The 20,392-nt window shown below is 39.5% G+C and overlaps 1 protein-coding gene across 5 annotated transcripts in view; it reads right to left on the reverse strand.

Moving 5' to 3' along the window:
* Positions 1-20,392, reverse strand: part of LOC126959164 (signal recognition particle 54 kDa protein) — a 98,514-nt gene that overhangs the window by 64,433 nt on the left and 13,689 nt on the right. For all 5 annotated transcript variants that reach the window (XM_050798110.1, XM_050798106.1, XM_050798107.1 and 2 more), the window contains 9 exons: positions 18,155-18,246; positions 16,801-16,885; positions 9,214-9,318; positions 8,111-8,177; positions 7,973-8,030; positions 5,143-5,293; positions 3,326-3,474; positions 2,918-3,018; positions 1,997-2,083 (listed from right to left, as the gene is read on the reverse strand). In XM_050798110.1, coding sequence (XP_050654067.1) covers positions 1,997-2,083; positions 2,918-3,018; positions 3,326-3,474; positions 5,143-5,293; positions 7,973-8,030; positions 8,111-8,177; positions 9,214-9,318; positions 16,801-16,885; positions 18,155-18,246 — 895 coding nt within the window. The remainder of the gene's footprint in view (positions 1-1,996; positions 2,084-2,917; positions 3,019-3,325; positions 3,475-5,142; positions 5,294-7,972; positions 8,031-8,110; positions 8,178-9,213; positions 9,319-16,800; positions 16,886-18,154; positions 18,247-20,392) is intronic.

A 20,392-nucleotide genomic window follows, 5' to 3' on the forward strand; every position in this document is an offset into this window, starting at 1 on the left:
AAAGAAACAGGCAACGAAGTATAAATTCATTCATTCAATAGTTACTGAAGGCCTACTATGTGCCAGACACTGTGCTAGGTACTGTGAACATAAAAGATGAATAACACAGCTATGACCTCTACCTTCACCATCCAGCAGGAAAAACGGACATCAAATAATTGTGGTGAATAATACAAAAATTGTAGGAAGCAATAGAAACATCTGTCAGAAGGTTCCAACTCAGTCTAGGGTTCAGGTGAAATGTCCCTGAAGAAGGACATTTAAGGAGAAATCTGAAGTATAAGTAGCAGTTAGCCATCTTGGTCAGAGATGATGGCAGAGGTAAGAGAGATAGAGGGACAAGCAAAGGCAACAGCCCAGATGTGAGACAGGAATGTACATTTGAGAAACTAAAAGAAGTCAAGCATAGCTGACACACAGAATACTAAGAACAACAGTGCTAAAACACAACATGGAAGATGTGAGCTAGATCATAAAATCAGTTAAAAACTTTATAAGGGCAATAGAAAGCCATTAAAGAATTTTAAGAAGAGCAGTAATGGGATCAGATTTGCAGTTTTGAAAGATTATTTTGGGCTGTAGTATGAAAAAATACATCAACGGGGAAGAGTACAGGAAGCTGGAAGATCTGTTGAAAGACTTACAATAAGAAGATCTAGGAAAGAGATGAACTAGCATAGTTGTAGAGCGGCTACAGAGAAGGGGATGGAATGGAGATATTTAGGAGGTAGGAACACTAGGACTAGTTAACTGATGGAGAAAGGAGTGGGCAGAGTGAGGAAGAAATAATAATGACACCCAAGTTTCTGACTCTGGCAACAATATAAATGATGTTAATATTCATTGATGAGACAACGAGGTGAGAGGTTGGGATGGGAATAAGGATGTGCTGAATTTGAGATGTCTGTGAAACATCCAAGAATGGTCTAGTAAACACAGATACATGAGTCTGAAGCGCCTGAGAAAGATGACTTAGAATGATCCCTGAGAAACACCAGCATTTAAGAGAAAGGTAAAGGCACAATTATCTGGTAAGATGAGTGAGAAGCAGCAAAGAGGCGAATAGTTGCTATGGTAATTAAAGATTATTTTTAGAACAACTGGAATGGTAGAGAATAATATACACGGAGTGTTTATGATGTGCCAGACATTGTACATGCATTGGCGAATGCAGTCTTCACAACCATATGAAGTAGTTAGTATTATGTACTTTTTACAGATGACAAAATTGAGGCTAAGTAATTTCAAAAAGTTATACAGCTGAATAATAGATCAGAGATACAAACACTGGTATGTTATTATTTAAGAACCTGAGCTCCTAATCGAGTAACATCCTTCCCTACAGGAGGGGTCTTTCATGTGGGGTAAAGAAAATGTGGTATATTTAATTTCATCCTTGTGTTCTTACTTACTTTTAACCTGTTTAACTTCAAGGAACCAGCCAAGCACAGTGGCTCACACCTGTAAAACCAGCACTTTGGGAGGCCGAGGTGGGCAGATCACCTCAGGTCAGCAGTTCAAGACCAGCCTGGCCAACATGGCGAAACCTCATCTCTACTAAAAATACAAAAATTAGCCAGGCCTGGTGGTACGTGCCTGTAATCCCAGCTCCTCAGGAGGCTGAGGCAGGAGAATCACTTGAACCCAGGAGGCAGAGTTGGCAGCGAGCCAAGATTGCACCCCTGCACTCCAGCCTGGATAACAGAGTGAGACTCCATCTTAAAAAACAAACAAACAAACATACATTTCAAGGAATCTAGTGAAAGCCTTGATTTTAATCTTAATTTTATTACAATAAAGAAAACAAAAACACTGAATTCTGTAACTGCTCAGGCACCTAGATTTTAAATGATTTGCATATAAATCATGTAAAATAATAAGCAGTAGAAGATCTGACTCTAATAAATATTATATTTCAAACAACTTAATAGTAACTTTATAAAAAAAAGTCAATGGAAGACATCTGAGATGAAGTGCTTTTTTGTCACTCATATACCATGTTTCAACTTCTCTATAAGTGCTTCATTGTCATCCAACTTCAACTCGTTGACTTTATCTATCAGTCCTTCAATGTCGCCCATACCTATAAGATGCAAAAAAGAAAAATTAACAACTAATACTATACCCTGCTTTACATTATACAAAACACACTCACATACATAATAACCTTGTGAGGTTATTATGATAGGTATTCTTACTACACTACACAAATGAGAAAACCGAAGCTAAGAAAGTTAAGTGGCATGGCCAGGCACGGTGGCTCATGCCTGTAATCCCAGCAGTTTGGGAGGCCGAGGTGGGTGGGTCACCTGAGGTCAGGAGTTCGAGACTAGCGTGGCCAACATGGTGAAACCCCGTCTCTACTAAAAATAAAAAAAATTAGCTGGACCTGGTGGTGCACGCCTGTAATCCCAGCCACTTGGGAGGCTGAGGCAGAAAAATCGCTTGAACCCGGAAGGTAGAAGTTGCAGTGAACTGAGATCCCGCCATTGCACTCCAGCATGGGTGACAAGAGCGAAACTCCAACTCAAAAAAATAAAAAAAGTTAAGTAGCAACAAACAAGTCACAAAGCAGGGACTGTAGCCCAGGGTTTAACTCCAAATTCCATGCTCTCTAACTATACCACCTTGAGACATTGCCAAAGTATTATTGCCCTTACATCTACTATTATTAAAACCACTTGTTTTTGTATTGTGCTCTAAAACTTTTCCAAAGAACTTTCTACTAGACACCTCATTTTACCACTTTCACCACAGAAAGCAGATAAGCATTATCTCTATTTTACAGGTAAGGAAAGTAAGTCATAGAAGGAACTGATGTTCTTAAATTAGTGAGGACAGAATTAAAATCCTATTTTGTCCTAAAGATACATTGTATTTCTTGGAGATTTGTCTACATCACCACCACTGTACATACCAAGAAGTTTGCTAATAAAAGGTTGTGTTTTGAAAGGTTCAAAGTCATCTATATGTTCCCCTGTACCAATGAAAATAATCGGACTTTTTGTGGCAGCGACTCTGGAAAAAAAAAGAAAATATAAAATAACCTCAAAAGAGCCCCACAAATTTCCAGCAGATCTGATATTTGAAGTGAATCCGCCTCCAAAGCTAATTAGACAAAGGTACAAAACTCAAGTTTCATTTCGCAAGTTGTAATAGAACTATATCAGACAGGCTCCAAAATTATTTCTATTTAAACTTCCTTTACAAACCATATTAGGCTCACTATTGAAACATATTTTAAATGATCAATATGAAAGCTATAAACACATACTCTTCCCCATACAATCCCAAGACAGAGGACAACAGTATCAATGATACTTACGCACTGAGCGCACCACCTCCTTTTGCATGGCCATCAAGTTTTGTCACTATTACTGAGGCTACATCTACTTTATCTTTAAAAGCCTTAGCCTGGGCTTCACAAGCCTGCCCAATGGAGGCATCCATCACATAAACAATGTTATCAGGTTGCTAGAAAGTTTAAATAGAAAAGATACTTTAGAAAAGGTTTTTATTGATCCTAAGCAAATGTCATCATTAGAAGCTACAAAACAATATTTAGAGCCAGGCGCAGTGGCTCATGTCTGTAAGCTCAGCGCTTTGGGAGGCTGAGCCGGGTGGATCACCAGAGGTGGAGTTCAAGACCAGCCTGGCCAACGTGGTGAAAACCCTGTCTCTACTAAAAATACAAAAATTAGCATACAAAAATTAGCCAGGCGTGGTGGCAAGCCCCTGTAATCCCAGCTACATGAGAGGCTCAGGCAGGAGAATCACTTAAACCCGGGAGGCAGAGGTTGCAGTCAATTGAGATCATGCCACTGCACTCCAGCCTGGGCGACAAGAGTGAAACTCCATCTCAAGAAAAACAAACAAACAAACAAAAAACCCCACAATATTTACAATATAAATAATTATTCAATCCATAAATATTTGTTGAAGTACTATGTATTATTGGGTACCATCTAGGTCCTGAGAACAAAAAGGTAAATGAGAAAATATTTGTCCTAAGAAACTTGCATTCTAGTCAGAGGACATAGATAACAAATAGATAAACATTTCAGATGTATAACAACTAAAATGGGATACAGAGTATCAGTTTTGAAGTATGGGAGGCATCTTCTAGGAGGGCAGTCAGGGAAGGCCTCTCTGGACCTAATGTTTGAGCTGAGACCTGAATAAAAAGGAAAAAGTTACGCAAAGATCTGAAAGAATGGCATTCTAGGCAAAAAAAGTGCAAAGGCAAATCAAAGCAGAAGAGTGTATACTGAAAACAAAATGGATAAAACACACTTGAGGCTATTTCCCTTAGATCTGCTCAACTTGGTCAAAATAACAACATAAATAAAAAGAAACTTACTAGCATTAACCACAAACCAAAGAATTACTGCTAATACTCCAATGCCAAGACATAAGTTCCTAAATAATATATGCTGCAGATATCTATAAACTGCTTCTCCTCCCCCAAATTATTTCCATCACACTTTTAAAGAGACAAAAAATGATAATACTTTTTTAATGCTTCATTTTGGAAAATTCTCAAAATTCACCTAAGTATTCCAACTGAATTTTTAAAAAGGAAATTCATCAGACACGAAAGGCTAATTACTAATTTTTTTTTTTTTTGAGATGGAGTTTTGTTCTTGTTGCCCAGGTTGGAGTGCAATGGCATGATCTCAGCTCACTGCAACCTCTGCCTCCCAGGTTCAAGCGATTCTCCTATCTTAGCTCCCGGGTAGCTGGGATTACAGGCACCCGCCACCACGCCCAGATAATTTTTGTATTTTTAATAGAGATAGGGTTTCACCATGTTGGCCAGGCTGATCTCGAACTCCTGGCCTTGTGATCCATCCGACTCAGCCTCCCAAAGTGCTGGGATTATAGATGTGAGCCACTGCACCCAGCCTAATTACTAATTTTTAAACGTTTTCTTATGCATACTAATAGGATGATTAAGTGAGAAAGGAAATTATTTTTTCAAATTTACGAAGTTTATATTTAACGGAGAGCAAAAATGATGAAATTAAGTCACTACCACACAGATATAGGTGCCCAAAACAAATTATATTGGTCATATATTCAATCCGGTTTTATAATTAAATTAACCAAAGTCCTAGTGTTTTTACATTGAAAGCTACTTACTATAGCATTAGCAACTTGAAGCATTTCTTCAAATAAAGAGTCTTCTTGTTTATGGCGGCCACTTGTATCAACAATAATAATTTCAAAATTTTCATTTTTAAATTTCTCTACTCCTTCAGAAGCAATGATAACAGGATCCATTTCTGTATAGCTATATAACGTGGACAAATGATTTAACAAAACGGCAAAACTTCCAAATATTACTAATTCAGAAATTGTTAGTTTACCTTTAATCTATTTTGAAAAAGCCAAAATGACCCCAATTTCAATTTAGAAGAAAATCTATAAAGTATTAAATACAAAATCTACTTCTAAAAAAGCATGAAGCATTATCCAATTTTCCAATTCCAAAACCCAGTATGATTCTATCGCACGTCTTTTCTGAATGAACTGTGTCTCCTTCAAATTTATTTTTTATATTTTATTTAATAATTGAATTCATGTTCACAGTGTTTCACACGTTTTTCCATTTAATATCCATTTGGAAGCATTTTATGAAACCAGCAGATATTCTTGTAACAAGCCTGAGCAATACAGTGAGATTCCACTCTACAAAAAAAAAAAAAAAATCTAGTTGGCATAGTGGAATGCACCTGTAGTCCCAGCCACTTGGGAGACTGAAGCAGGAGGACGACTTGAGTCCATGAGTTTGAGGCTGCAGTGAGCTTATGATCAAGCAACTGCACTCCAACTTGGGCAACAGAGCAAGACCATGTCTCTTTAAAAATAACACAGGGGGAAAAAAGAAAAAATATTTCTGTAAAACATAACTTTGAGGTTATACAGCATTCTATCAGATGGCTATATTGCTTACTAAATAATGCCCTCCTATTAGACATTTGACGTTTTTCCCATTTCTTTCCTTTTTCTTTTTTTTTTTGAGACAAAGTTTCACTCTGTCACCCAGGCTGGAGTGCAGTGGCGAGATCTCGGCTCACTGCCACTTCTGCCTCTTGGGTTCAAGCGATTCTCCTGCCTCAGCCTCTCAAGTAGCTAGGATTACAGGTGCCTGCCACCAGGCCAGCTAATTTTTGTATTTTCAGTAAAGACGGGGTTTTACCATGTTGGTCAGGCTGTTCTCAAACTTCTGACCTCATGATCTGCCTGCCTTGGCCTCCCAAAATGCTGGGATCACATGCATGAGCCATCACACCTGGCCTCCAATTTCTTTTTTAAATGTGTTTATTTATTTATTTTGAGGTGGAGTTTCGCTCGTTGCCCAGGGTGGAGTGCAATGGTGCGATCTCAGCTAACCACAACCTCTGCTTCCCAGGTTCAAGCGATTCTCCGGCCTCAGCCTCCTGAGTAGCTGGGATTACAGGCATGCGCCACCACATCCAGCTAATCTTGTATTTTTAGTAGAAATGGGTTTTCTCCATGTTGGTCAGGCTAGTCTTGAACTCCCGACCTCAGGTGATCCACCCATCTAAGCCTCCCAAAGTGCGAGGATTACAGGTGTGAGCCACCGCGACTGGCCTAAAAAAATTTTTTTTGTTGTTGAAACGGTGTCTAGCTCTGTCACCCAGGCTGAAGTGCAGTGGCACGATCTCGGCTCACTGCAACCTCTGCCTCCCAGCTTCAAGCAATTCTTCTGCCTCAGCCTCCCAAATAGCTGGGATTACAAGCACCCACCAACACACCCAGCTAATTTCTGTATTTTTAGTAGAGACAGGGTTTCACTGTGTTGGCCAGGCTGGTCTCGAACTCCTGACTTTATAATCCACCTGCCTCAGCCTCCCAAACTGCTGGGGTTACAAACATAACCCCACCGTGCCCGGCCTAAAAATTTTTTAAATTTATTTTTTCTAGAGATGAGGTCTTGTTATGTTGCTCAGGCTGGTGTCCAACTTCTGGGCTCAAGTGATCCTCCCATCTCAGCCTCCCAAAGTGCTGGGATTATATATATGAGCCACTGTGCATGGCAGTTTTTCCAATTTCTTGATATTAAAAATACAGCCAATATAATTGGTAAATGTTTCTTCTTTGAGCACTCTTATAAGTTGAATTTGGAACAAATGGTATGACCATTTAAGGCTTTTCATTTTTATGAGGCAAACCTCCTCCATAACAGTTTAATGTCATCCCTATTTCACTACATTTTCACAATCCCTAATACAATCTTTGTCAACTTGAAAAATCAAGAAATTAGATATTTTAATTTGCATTCTTCTGATTAGTGGCAACTTTTTATATGCAGATCACTACTATCAAATAAAGACATATAATGTTACAAAAAAAAGTTTTTCCCCTAAATTAAGAACCACCACCAAAAACTCAGGTAGAAATATACTTAATAAGAATATGTGTGTGGCTGCGTACAGTGGCTCAAGCCTGTAATCCCAGCCCTTTGGGAGGCTGAGGTGGAAGGATCATTTGAGTCCAGGAGCTCAGGACTACCCTGGGCAACACAGGATCTTTTGTAAAGACAGGGTCTTTACAAAAAGTTTAAAAAAAAATTAGCAGGGCATGGTTAGGCGTGGTGGCTCATGCCTGTAATCCCAGCACTTTGGGAGGCCAAGGCAGGCAGATCACCTGAGGTCAGGAGTGACCAGCCTGGCCAACATGGCGAAACCCTGTCTTTACTAAAAATGCAAAAACTTAGCCGGGCGTGGTGGTGGGCACCTGTAATCCCAGTTACTCAGGAAGCTGAGACAGGAGAGTTGCTTGAACCCAGGAGGTGGAGGCTGCGGTGAGCCAAGATCACACCATTGCACTCCAACCTGGGTAACAGAGGGAGAGACTCTGTCTCAAAAAAAAAAAAAAAAAAAAAAAAAAAAGCTGACAGACAAGAAGAGGCATATGAGTGTTAAAATAAAAAACAGTAACCTACCTTCCATAAAATGGAATTCTTGCTTTGGTAGCATTCTGTTTTAGTTGGTCAAAAGCCCCTAGAAGATAAAGAGTTCATGAATCCTCAAACTTGAAAATAAAAATTATAGAAAACAATTTTCAAATTTCAAGACATTACCTGCTCTGAATGTGTCTGCACATATTAAACAGGTCTTCCAACCTTTCCTCTGGTAATAATACGCTAACTGGGTGAGAAAAGATTTAAAAATATAATATCATAAAATATAACAAATTATACATATAATTTCTTCTGTTTTTCCTTATTATTTACCTTAGGAGTAAAATAAAACTGTGTATAATTCTCCTGATTATTAAAGATTTTTGAATATGGCAAATTTCCTACAAAGTTTTACATTCTAATTGTCATGCAGCAGCATTCAAATATAAAATGATCAAGCAGCAAATGATCATAGTAAAAAATGTTAATTACTATTAACGTTAATTAAAAACAAACAACAACAAAACGATCTAAAAATCATCCTTTTCTCTTTTTCCCCCTCAAACTATAACATATATGAAGCTTGTGGAAAAATCCCATAATATTGTTGAGACACCCAATTCGGGAAAAAGGAGTGGTAAACCGAATTAAAAATTAGCATAAAGAGGTCAAGGCTACAGTGAGCTATGTTCGCATGCCACTGCACTCTAGCTTGGGCAACAAAGTAAGACTCTATCTAAAAAAACATTGTATAAGGATATGCAAAATGAAGATCTATAGCATGCTGGGTAGGAACATGAAAAAGGAGTCCTGAGCTATAGAGGATAAAGTAAACTCCATGTTCTCTTCTCCAAAAATAATACACTCACTTCCTGAAAGGATAGGAATGGTCTTTTTTTAATAAAATAGCATAGTTATAGATGTCTACCTTCTTACAAAAAAGAAATAAGAAAGTATGAGGATCTCTTCTCTTATCCTACAAAAAATTATTTAAAAACATACATCAAGTAACACAAAATTATAAAGCAACAATATTATAAAGCCTGGCTTTATAAGATATTTTAATATATTATAGTATATTTTAATATATCACAAATATATTTTAATAAAATATATATATAACATATTATATATTAATATATTCTAATTAATTATAATTAATAAAATATACATTTCAATATTATAAAGCCAGGCTTTATAATATATTTTTACATTAAGTACAAAACTTGATTTATACAAACCTATCTTCCATATGGCTTCTTTTTAAATTAAGTTCAATTTACCTTTGAACATGTTGTTGTTTTACCACTCCCTTGCAATCCAACAAACATAATCACATTTTGTTTTCCTTTAGTGGGTGTCCATGCCTTAACTCCAGGGTCTACAAGCTAAATACCAAAAATAAATTAAAAATAAAATCAGGTTAACATACATTTAAATTCAAAACCCCTTCCCCACAACATTTTTTTCCTTTTTTGAGACAGGGTCGCACTCTGTCACCCAGGCTGGAGTGCAGTGGCATAATCGGAGCTCACTGCAGCCTCGATCTCCTGGGCTCAAATGATGCTCCCACTTCAGCCTCCCAAGTAACTGGGACTACAGGTATACGCCACCACATCTAGTTAATTAAAACATTTTTTTTGTAAAGAGAGGGTCTTGCCATGTTGCCCAGGCTGGTCTCCAACCTCTGGGTTCAAGCAATCCTTCTGTCTCAGCCTCAGAGTCCTGGGATTTCAGGCGTGAGACACCGTGCTGCCACAACTTTTAAATTATATAAATAAGGGCATTTTCATAAAAAAGCTACCATACGCTATTCTAATATAACTATTCTCCTTTGTATAAACAGAGTAAAATTTAAGAACATGAATTTAATAAGTCATAATCAAGTATATACTCCAAATCAATTCAGAGGTAAAGATCTCACAACATTTTTTAGAACAAGCTGGAGTATAAAATAAAATGTAAAAAACAAGTTTAAGCCACAGGAGGAATCTACATCAGCACTACAGAAATGTAATACAAAAATGTATGTGAAGGCTACACATGAACTTTAAAATTTCCAGTACTGACATTTAAAAAGTAAAAACAGGTGATACTAAATTTAATATCTATCCCAATACATCTAAAAAATTATCATTTTCATATGTAATCTATATTAAAAATTTAATGAGATTTTTACATTTATTTTCCCATACAAAGTCTGAAAATCTGGTGTGTATTTTATATGTAAAACACATCTCAGTTTGGACTAGCCACATTACAAATGCTCAATAACCACATGTGGCTAGCGGATGCCATACTCAAGAGTGCTAACGTTCATATTCAATTTGACAAATATTTACTTAACAAAATTACAGATTATATGTGAAATATTTTCAAGGTCAAACTGTAAATTCTCCAATGCCAAATATTTACTGCAAAGTTACTACATTTAGAGGGCTAGTAAAAAACAATCACCAACTTTAAAATGACAGTCAGCGGAAAACTGAGGTTCATATAGGGACAGTCTCCAAATTAAAAAAGCATGGGACATTTAGGGCTGGGCATGGTGGCTCATGCCTGTAATCCCAGCACTTTGGGAGGCCAAAGTGGGCGAATCATGAGGTCAGGAGAATCAAGACTATCCTGGCTAACACGGTGAAACCCCGTCTCTACTAAAAATACAAAAAATTAGCTGGGTGTGGTGGTGGGCACCTGTAGTCCCAGCTACTCAGGAGGCTGAGGCAGGAGAATGGTGGAACCTAGGAGGCGGAGCTTGAAGTGAGCTGAGATTGCACCACTGCACTCCAGCCTGGGCAACACAGCAAGACTCCATCTCAAAAAAAAAAAAAAAAGCATGGAACATTTAAAAAGTAATTCACGTGGGAGTCAGTCGTTTGGAACTTGAAATGTATGATATAATAATAAATCCATAATAGTTAATGTCCCAGATCAGGGGTTGGTAAACTATGTGCAAATAAAGTTTCAATGGAGGCTGGGTGTGGTGGCTCATGCCTATAATCCCGGCCCCTTCTAGGGGCCAAAGGAGGAGGATTGCTTGAGACCAGGAGTTTGAGACCAGCTTGGGCAGCATAGTAAGATCTTGTCCCGGCCGGGTGTGGTGGCTCAAGCCTGTAATCCCAGCACTTTGGGAGGCTGAGATGGGCAGATCACGAGGTCAGGAGATCGAGACCATCCTGGCTAACACGGTGAAACCCCGTCTCTACTAAAAAAAAAACACAAAAAACTAGCCAGGCGAGGTGGCGGGCGCCTGTAGTCCCAGCTACTCGGGAGGCTGAGGCAGGAGAATGGCGTAAACTCGGGAGGCGGAGCTTGCAGTGAGCTGAGATCTGGCCACTGCACTCCAGCCTGGGTGACAGAGAGAGACTCCGTCTCAAAAAAAAAAAAAAAAAAAATCTTGTCCCTACTAATTTAAAGAATTGGCCAGGTGTGATGGCATGCACCTGTGGTCCCAGCTAATCAGGAGGCTGAGGTAGGAAGATGGCTTGAGCCCAGGAGTTTGAGACTGCAATGAGCTATTATCAGGCCACTGTACTCTGGCCTGGGCAACAGGCTATAAAGTTATTACATTTCTAGTTATTACATTGAAAAAAATTTCAATCTAATACAGCCATGCCCATTCATTTACTACTTTGTTTTGTTTTGTTTTTTTTGAGACACAGTCTCATTCTGTAACCCAGGCTAGAGTGCAGTGGTACAATCATGGCTCACTGCAGTCTCGAACTCTTGGGCCCAAGCGATCCTACCATCTCAGCCTCGTGAGTAGCTGGAACTACAGGCGTGTGCCATGATATCTGACTAATTTTAGTATTTGTTTGTAGAGACGGAGTATTGCTATGTTGCCCAGACTGCTTTTGAACTCTTGGCCTCAAGCAATCCTCCAGCCTTGGCCTCCCGAAGTGCTGAGATTACAGGTATAAGCCACTGTGCCTGACCCATTTGCTGCTTTTGTGCCACAACAGCAGAGCTGAGTAGTTGCAACAGAAATCACGTGGTCCACAAAGTCTAAACCTTTGAGAGAAAGTCTACCAAGCCAACCATAAAAATTACATAATCCATATTATACCTGAATTTCAAGGAAAGCCATGAGATAGAGAAGAGAGAAAAATACATTTTCTCATACCTTTCCTAAGCATCAACCTCCCCTTAGGCAAACTTCTGAAACAGGCAAAATCTGTCTTAAACATAAATCCACTTCCCTTCCTCATAGATCCTTTCAGTACACTGATGCTGCTCCACATTCACCTCCATTTTCTACATGTCATGGCAAAATCTCCCAGCTCTCTATGGACCCATTATTTGGAACATATGTTTTACTAAATAATTTAATAAATTTGTCTTCTCTTTCTCCCACTCTTGAGAACAGCTGTTTTCAACTTCTTGGTCTCAGAGCCTCTTTATAATCATGGTAGTTTGTAAAGGTTAGCTGTAATGTAGAATCTAAAACCATATAAACTTTTATACCCTGTTACATTAAAATCTGTGATTCCATCTTGCATTTTAAATGAATCTTATACTGGTACATGATCTTGTAATATCATGTGCTAGTTATTCACAAAACATTGGTTCACTGAGCTAGGCAGATCTCTCTTCACTGACATATTTCACTATACATAATCAAAAAACTTCATTCATTAATATCAATAGTGACTCTCATCAGAAAAGTAAGTAGTGTGATACTGTCAAACTCATGACGGAGACAGATGATAGACACAAGTCCTTTTTATTTTTATTTTAGATGCAGTTTCGCTCTTGTGGCCTAGGCTGGAGCGCAATGGCGTGATCTCAGCTCACTGCAACCTCTGCCTCCCAGGTTCAAGCCATTCTCCTGCCTCAGCCTCCCAAGTAGCTGGGATTACAGGCATGTGCCACTACACACGGCTAACTTTTTTTATTTAGTCAAGACGGGGTTTCACCATGTTGGTCAGGCTGGTCTCAAACTCCTGACGTCAGGTGATCCACCCGCCTCGGCCTCCCAAAATGCTGGTATTACAGGCATGCACCACTGTGCCTGGTGGCTTTTTTTTTTTTAAGACAGGTCTCGCTCTGTTGCCCAGGCTGGAGTGCAGTGGCGTGATCTCAGCTCACTGTAACCTCCACCTCCCAGATTCAACTTAACCTCCCGAGTAACTGAGTTTACAGGTGTAAGCCACCGTTCCCAGCTAATTTTTGTATTTTTTGTAGTGATGGGGTTTCATCATGTTGCTCAGGCTGGTCTCAAACTCCTGGGCTCAAAGAGTAGTAGTCCCAGCTACTAGGGAGGCTCAGGTGTAGGGATCACCTGAGCCCAGGGAGGATGAGGCTGCAGCAAGCCATGATCACACCACTGCACTCCAGCCTGGGCAACAGAGTAGGACCCTGTCTCAAAACAAACAAACAAACAAAAAAACAAAAAAACAACAGTGGTGCATGCCGTTGGTCCTAGCTTCTCTGGAAGCTGAGGAGAGAAGACCGCTTGAGCCCATGAATTTGAGGCCACAGTGAGCTCTGATCATGCCACTGTACTCTACCTTGAATGACAGGGATTCTGTCTTTAAAAAAAAAAAAAAAAAAAAAAAAGAGTTCAGAAACTACTAGTATCGTATGGTGCCACTGCCTTGATTCATACTAGGGAGTTTTACCTACCATTGTTTTCAGTGCAAATGTCAACACAGTACAAAAGTCAAATAGTGTCTTAGTATTATGGAAATAATTTTGACCTTGTTTTGTACACCATTGCTCTAGACCATAAGCATCTGTGTATAAGGACCAGTTTTATTTATCTCTGCTGTCAGCAGCATTTGGCATACTTCCTGAAATAAAGTAGGTACTCAATAAATGCTTCTTAATAAAGCACCTGATGCTCCAGAATTGCCTATGGTTATGAGCCCTTAACAATAAAAATTTCCAGCCAGGCACGGTGGCTGACACCTGCAATCCTAACACTTTGGGAAGACAAGGCAGGTGGATCACTTGAGTTCAGAAGATCAAGACCAGCTAGGGCAACATGGCAAAACCTTGTCTCTACAAAAAACGCAAAAACTAGCTGGGCATGGTGGCATGTATCTGTAGTCCAGCTACTTGGGGGGCGCTGAGGCAGGAGGATTGTTTGAGCCCAAGAGGTTGAGGCTACAGTGAGCCATGATTGCACCACTGCACTCCAGCCTGGGTAACAGAGTCAGACTATCTCTTTTAAAAAAAAAAAAAAAAAAAAAGGCCAGGTACGGTGGCTTATGCTTGTAATCCCAGCACTTTGGGAGGCCGAGGTGGGTGGATCACTAGGTCAGGAGATCGAGACCATCCTGGCCAAAATGGTGAAACCCCGTCTCTACTAAAAATACAAAAAAAAAAAAAAAAATTAGCTGGGCAAGGTGGCGCACGACTGTAATCCCAGCTACTTGGGAGACTGAGGCAGGAGAATTGCTTGAACCCAGGAGGCAGAGTTGCAGTGAGCCAAGATCGTGCCACTGCACTTCAGCCTGGCAACAGAGCAAGACTCCATCTCAAAAAAAAGAAAAAGAAAAAGAAAAAATTCCACTCACACTGTGCTGACCTCAGACACTAAGTGAAAAGCAATCAGGAAATGAAGAGTCTTACACAAGGAGTTTGGAGATCATACCTGGGTCTGCCACTAACTAGCTCAGTTTTCTCAACTGCAAACTGGTAAGTATGAACAGGATAAATTCTGACCTCTTTTAGGTCTGAATTTCTTTTTTTTCTTTTTTTAATTAATTAGTCTAGTGGAGTAAATGAAAATTACATACTTGTCTGAGATACACAACTTTTTCAAAATCCTATCAGTGCGGTTGGTACCAAAACAGTAAATATATTCAGGCCGGGCATGGTGGCTCACGCCTGTAATCCCAGCACTTTGGGAGGCTGAGGCAGGTGGATCACTTGAGGTCAGATGTTCGAGGGCAGACTGGCCAAGATGTGAAAACTTGTTTGTACTAAAAATACAAAAATTAGTTGGGTGTGGTGGTATGCACCTATATAGTCCCAGCTACTCGGGAGGCTGAGACAGGAGAACTGCTTGAACCCGGCAGGCAGAGGTTGAAGTGAGCAGAGATCATGCCATTGCACTTCAGCCTCAGTGACAGAGGGAGACTCAAAAAAAAAAAAGAAAGAAAATATTCATACAATGTGGGGGGAAAAATGATTGTAGAACTAGTAGCCATCTATTGCTCTAAAAAAATTTTTTTTGTTTTTTTTTTAAGACAGGGTCTCACCCTCTCCCCAAGTCTGGAGTGCAGTGGCACAATCATGGCTCACTGCACCCCTGAACTCTGGGGCTCAACCAATCCTCCTGTCTCAGCCTCCTCAGTAGCTGGGACTACAGATGTGCACCACCATGCCCAGCTAATTTTTGTATTTTTAGTAGAGATGGGATTGCACCATGTTGGTCAGGCTGGTCTCGAACTCCTGACCTTGGGTGATTCACTCACCTCAGCCTCCCAAAGTGCTGGGATTACAGATGTGAGCCACTGCACCCAGCCTGCACCAGTTATTTTTACCAATTTTTTTTTTTTTTTTTTTTTTAGAGACTGGTTCTCACTGCATTGCCCAGGTTGGTCTCAAACTCCTGGTCTCAAGGAATCCTCCCACCTCCGCCTCTCAAAGCACTGTGATTACAGGCATGAGCCACTGTGCCTGGACTAAAATAATTTTTTTAACAGCTCCTTTTTTTCTTCCACAACTGAGCCAATATATATATATTTTAAGCTCTAAGATTTTCACCATAATTTGCATGATCAGCAATAAGATGAGGCAGGGGCAACCAGCTATATTTACTACTTGAAAATAAAACTTTCACTAATTTAAAATTGCTCATAATCTAGGCAAGAATTGGGATACTTGGTCTTTGCAAAGGGAATTCCTTACAAAATGAACAGTGTAGAAAAGAGTATTTGCTATGTGTGACTTTGCCATATAAAAGCAGGACCATCACTAAGCAAATCACGATAGTGAAAGAAGAAAAACTTAGGCCCTTTCTTTTTTTTTTTTTTGAGACGGAGTCTCGCTCTGTCACCCAGGCTGGAGTGCAGTGGCCGGATCTCAGCTCACTGCAAGCTCCGCCTCCCGGGTTCACGCCATTCTCCTGCCTCAGCCTCCCGAGTAGCTGGGACTACAGGCGCCTGCCACCTCGCCCGGCTAAGTTTTTGTATTTTTAGTAGAGACGGGGTTTCACTGTGTTAGCCAGGATGGTCTCGATCTCCTGACCTCGTGATCCGCCCGTCTCGGCCTCCCAAAGTGCTGGGATTACAGGCTTGAGCCACCTCGCCCGGCCAAACTTAGGCCCTTTCATCAACCAATCTGTAGTGAAATTTCACTCATCGCATCTTGGTTTTGGCATTTTTTGCAGGAATAGTACTAGCCATCATATCTGCACTCGGAATTATGTATATTCAGTAAAGTCTACAATAAAAATAGGTCCTGACCAGGTGCAGTGGCTTATACCTGTAATCCCAGTACTCTGGGAGGCCAAGGCGAGCAGATCACCTGAGGTCGGGAGTTCAACACCAGGCTGACCAACATAGAGAAACCCTGTCTCTACCAAAAATACAAAATTAGCCAGGCGTGGTGGTGCATGCCTGTAATCCCAGCTACTCGGGAGGCTGAGGCAGGAGAATCACTTGAACTCGGGAGGCGGAGGTTGCGGTGAACCAAGATCACGTCATTGCACTCCAGCCTGGGCAACGAGAGTGAAACTCCTTCTCAAAGGAAAAAAAAAAAAAAAAAGTTCCTCAGAAAACTTAATAATCCTTTCATTAATATGTTAATACAGATGAATATTCCATAAAGACATGTTAAAAATATTCTGAAATGTGTAGTGCTAATGTATTTTTATCCACCGAGTATAGAATCACAGCACAATCTTCATATACTTTTACCTTCACAAGTTCTTTAAATACAGCATGCTGAATCATTTTTCTTTTGTTAAGACCAGATGCCATCTCTTCAAGATCAATAGCAGACCTTTATGATGGTGGTTGGTGATTGGGATGGGGAGGAGAAAATCAGTTAAGAAACTCTAAGAAACAAAAGCTTCTGCTCCAAAGAATGTACGACTATTCAGTCATTCATATTAATAGTCTTCCAATTAACATGCATGTAATTACTACAGATTCGTAAGTCTATATCATAAAGAGTTTTAGCCATGAAGTATTAGACACAAGACTTTGGTTTTCAAGGATTACACCTGAAAGTATAAATTTGTCCTAATATCACCACAAAGAACTAGTTTTATTTACTTTGCTTGCAGCTTATATATTTTACATATCTTTACAACAGAAATCAGGACTACTTTCTCTATTTCTTCTTTTTTTTTTTTTTTTTTGAGACAGAGTCTCGCTCTGTCGGCCAGGCCGGAGTGCAGTGGCATGATCTCGGCTCACTGCAACCTGTCTCCCAAGCTCAAGCAATTTTCCTGCCTCAGCCTCCTGAGTAGCTGGGTTTACAGGCGTATGCCACCATGCCCGGCTAATTTTTTGTATTTTTAGTAGAGACGGGGTTTCACCATGTTGGCCAGGCTGGTCTCCATCTCCTGACCTCATGTTCCTCCCGCCTCAGCCTCCCAAAGTGCTGGGATTACAGGCGTGAGCCACCACACCCGGCTACTTTCTCTATTTCTAAATGCTTAAATGCTGGTAGTCCCACAACTAATCTCAGTCTAACAATACAAGAAGAAATATCTAAAGCATGATAAGGGATAAGATTCAAGCAGTTAACTCAGCTACCTGTATTGTTCTGTGTGTCTTGCCAACTCAGTGCCTCTCCCAATGAAAATGACAACTGAGACCACATACATTAATTTCTCATTCAAATATGAAACAGAGAAACCAAAAGGAGAACGAAAGAGAATACAGCTCTCCAATAACAGTTAATATCATCTTAAGCCTAAAAAGAATAAAATGGCAGTACTTTTCTATGAAGAACCTGAATTGTTAAAAGGCTTTATATATTAAAATACTACACAGTATTTAATTAAATCCATCCAAATAAAAGACTAGTAAAATAGAAAAAAAAATGTAATTAAATGAAAACCACATGTAGTTTATTCTTTGAACTATCATTATGGAAACGTATTACACATGCTCTCGCTGAACATATGAGCTCTCACACAGCACTTTTCCAGTGCTGCAGAGCAGAAATGATTCCTGATATAGCAAACACTTCTAGTTAGCACTTCTTTCCTGTAAACTAAACTTAACTGGGCCTGTTTTTTACCTGATTTATTTAACTTACTTAACATTTTCTCTCAGTTGCTTCACTAGTTTAATATTAACATCTGCTTCCAACAAAGCGGTACAGACTTCTTTTAGCATAGCATTCAATACCTGAAAATAAAGAAATAAATGAAATTTAAAGTACCCAATGTATTAAGTTCCATAAAAACAATGGTTGATCAATTATATAACCATAGCTTAATAAAATAATACCACAATACTGGGTTTTTCAGTTAGTTCTGAAGAGAAAACTTTATTAAATGTAAGTCATTTTGTCAAAATAAGAAACCCCATTTAGTTTTACACACCCAAGTATTAATTACCACAATTTTATTCCTATGTAAAAGTAAGTATAGGCCGGGCATGGTGGCTCACGCCTGTAATCCCAACACTTTGGGAGGCCGAGGTGGGCAGATCACTTGAGGTCAGGAGTTCAAGACCAGCCTGGCCAACATGGCGAAACTCCATCTCTACTAAAAATACAAAAATTAGCTGGGCATGGTGGCATGTGTCTGTAATCCCAGTTACTCAGGAGGCTGAGGCTGCAGTGAACCAAGATAGTGTCACTGCACTCCAGCCTGGGCGACAGAGTAAGACTTTGTCTCAAAACAAAAAACAAACAAAAACAAAAACAAACAAACAAACAAAAAAAACTACACATACAAAGTAATAATAATAAAGACAATATTCAAGCCAAAAAAAGTTTCTACAAATAGATGTTGCCTTTGATGTTTTCTAAGTTACTGAAGAGCTCCTGTTGTTATTACGTAGTGGTATATAGTCACAATATTTGCTTTTCTTTTTTTCTTTTTTTTTGAAACGGAGTTTCGCTATTGTTGCACAGGCTGGAGTGCAATGGCATGATCTCGGCTCACTGCAACCTCCACCTCCCGGATTCAAGCGAATCTCCTGCCTCAGCCTCCCTAGTAGCTGGGATTACAGGCACCTGCCATCACGCCCAGCTAATTTTTTATACTTTTAGTAGAGACAGAGTTTCACTATGTCGGCCAGGTTGGTCTCAAACTCCTGACCTCAGGTGATCCACCCACTTCAGCCTCCCAGAGTGCTAGGATTACAGGTGTGAGCCACCATGCCCGGCTTAATATTTGCTTTTCTTAAAAACTGGACAACTGTGGAAGTAAATGTGACAGAAGAAAGTTAGCCAGTCTTGTCACTTTTACTTAGAGCAGCAGAATACAGCTGGAAAGGAGGCTAGCCTCTATTAATAACTTATTATCATCATATGTTTGTTGAATTGCAAGGCACTGTAGTTAAAAGGTCATAAAATTAAAAGTCTTAAGAAAAGATGAGGCTTTAGCTACTCATGTATATAAAGTGCTCACACACTAGAATGTAAGCTCTATGAGGGTAGGAATTTTAGTCTATTTTGTTCACCACTTTATCTCTGGTGCCAGCAAAAATGTCTGCAAAAACATAGGCCCTCAATTATTTGTTGAATGAACTCTCTCCTTCACCTCACTTTGTATGCCCTACAAGGAGAGGCTTATCAGTTTTCTCTATCCCTCATTAAAGGAGTCTGATAAAACTGGAACTCATCTTTCACTAGAGGGCTTTCTCCTTGTTAATTAGCTAGCAGCACAGTATCAAGAATAGAGAAGCTGCCAATTTAAGCAACAGCTGTTACTCTACTTCCCACCAAGAACTCCTCCCCAGGTTTCCTTTCCTTTCTACTATAAACACAAAGAACATAAGGGCTACCCAACAGGGAAAACTGTTTGGAAAGTTGTTTTATTTATTCCGAAATACAAGACCAAAAATGATTTAAGTTATGATTCGTTATTTAATAAGAGGTATTAGAAAAAGCCCTGTATGAGGAATTAGGAAAAAAAAGGTTCTAATCCTGGTTCTTCCAAATAAATAATCACATGAAACTGACTTTCTGTTTCTGTTAAATAAGAGGCTGAACTAAATGATCTCTAAGATGGTCTCAAAATTATTTAATTCCATTAGCTTAGTGTTGAGATCAAATTCTACGTAAGAATTAGTTTTCTAACCTCCAAGTTAGAAAGTTCATTTGATACTTAAAACTATTTTCTATGGTAAATGCTATTTTCCTATTTTACACACTAAGGAATCTGAAGTTGAGTTGCCCAAATTTACATCGTGCAGCTACTAAATAGCTACAGTGGGACTCTAAACAATGCCTTCTAACACCAAATTCAGTACTTGCCCATTGTTAATACAAAATATAAAGTATACTTGTGAACCATAGTCATCTTTTTCAATTAGTAAACCA

The sequence above is a fragment of the Macaca thibetana genome, chromosome 7, assembly GCF_024542745.1.
Source record: "Macaca thibetana thibetana isolate TM-01 chromosome 7, ASM2454274v1, whole genome shotgun sequence".
Lineage (NCBI taxonomy): Eukaryota > Metazoa > Chordata > Mammalia > Primates > Cercopithecidae > Macaca > Macaca thibetana.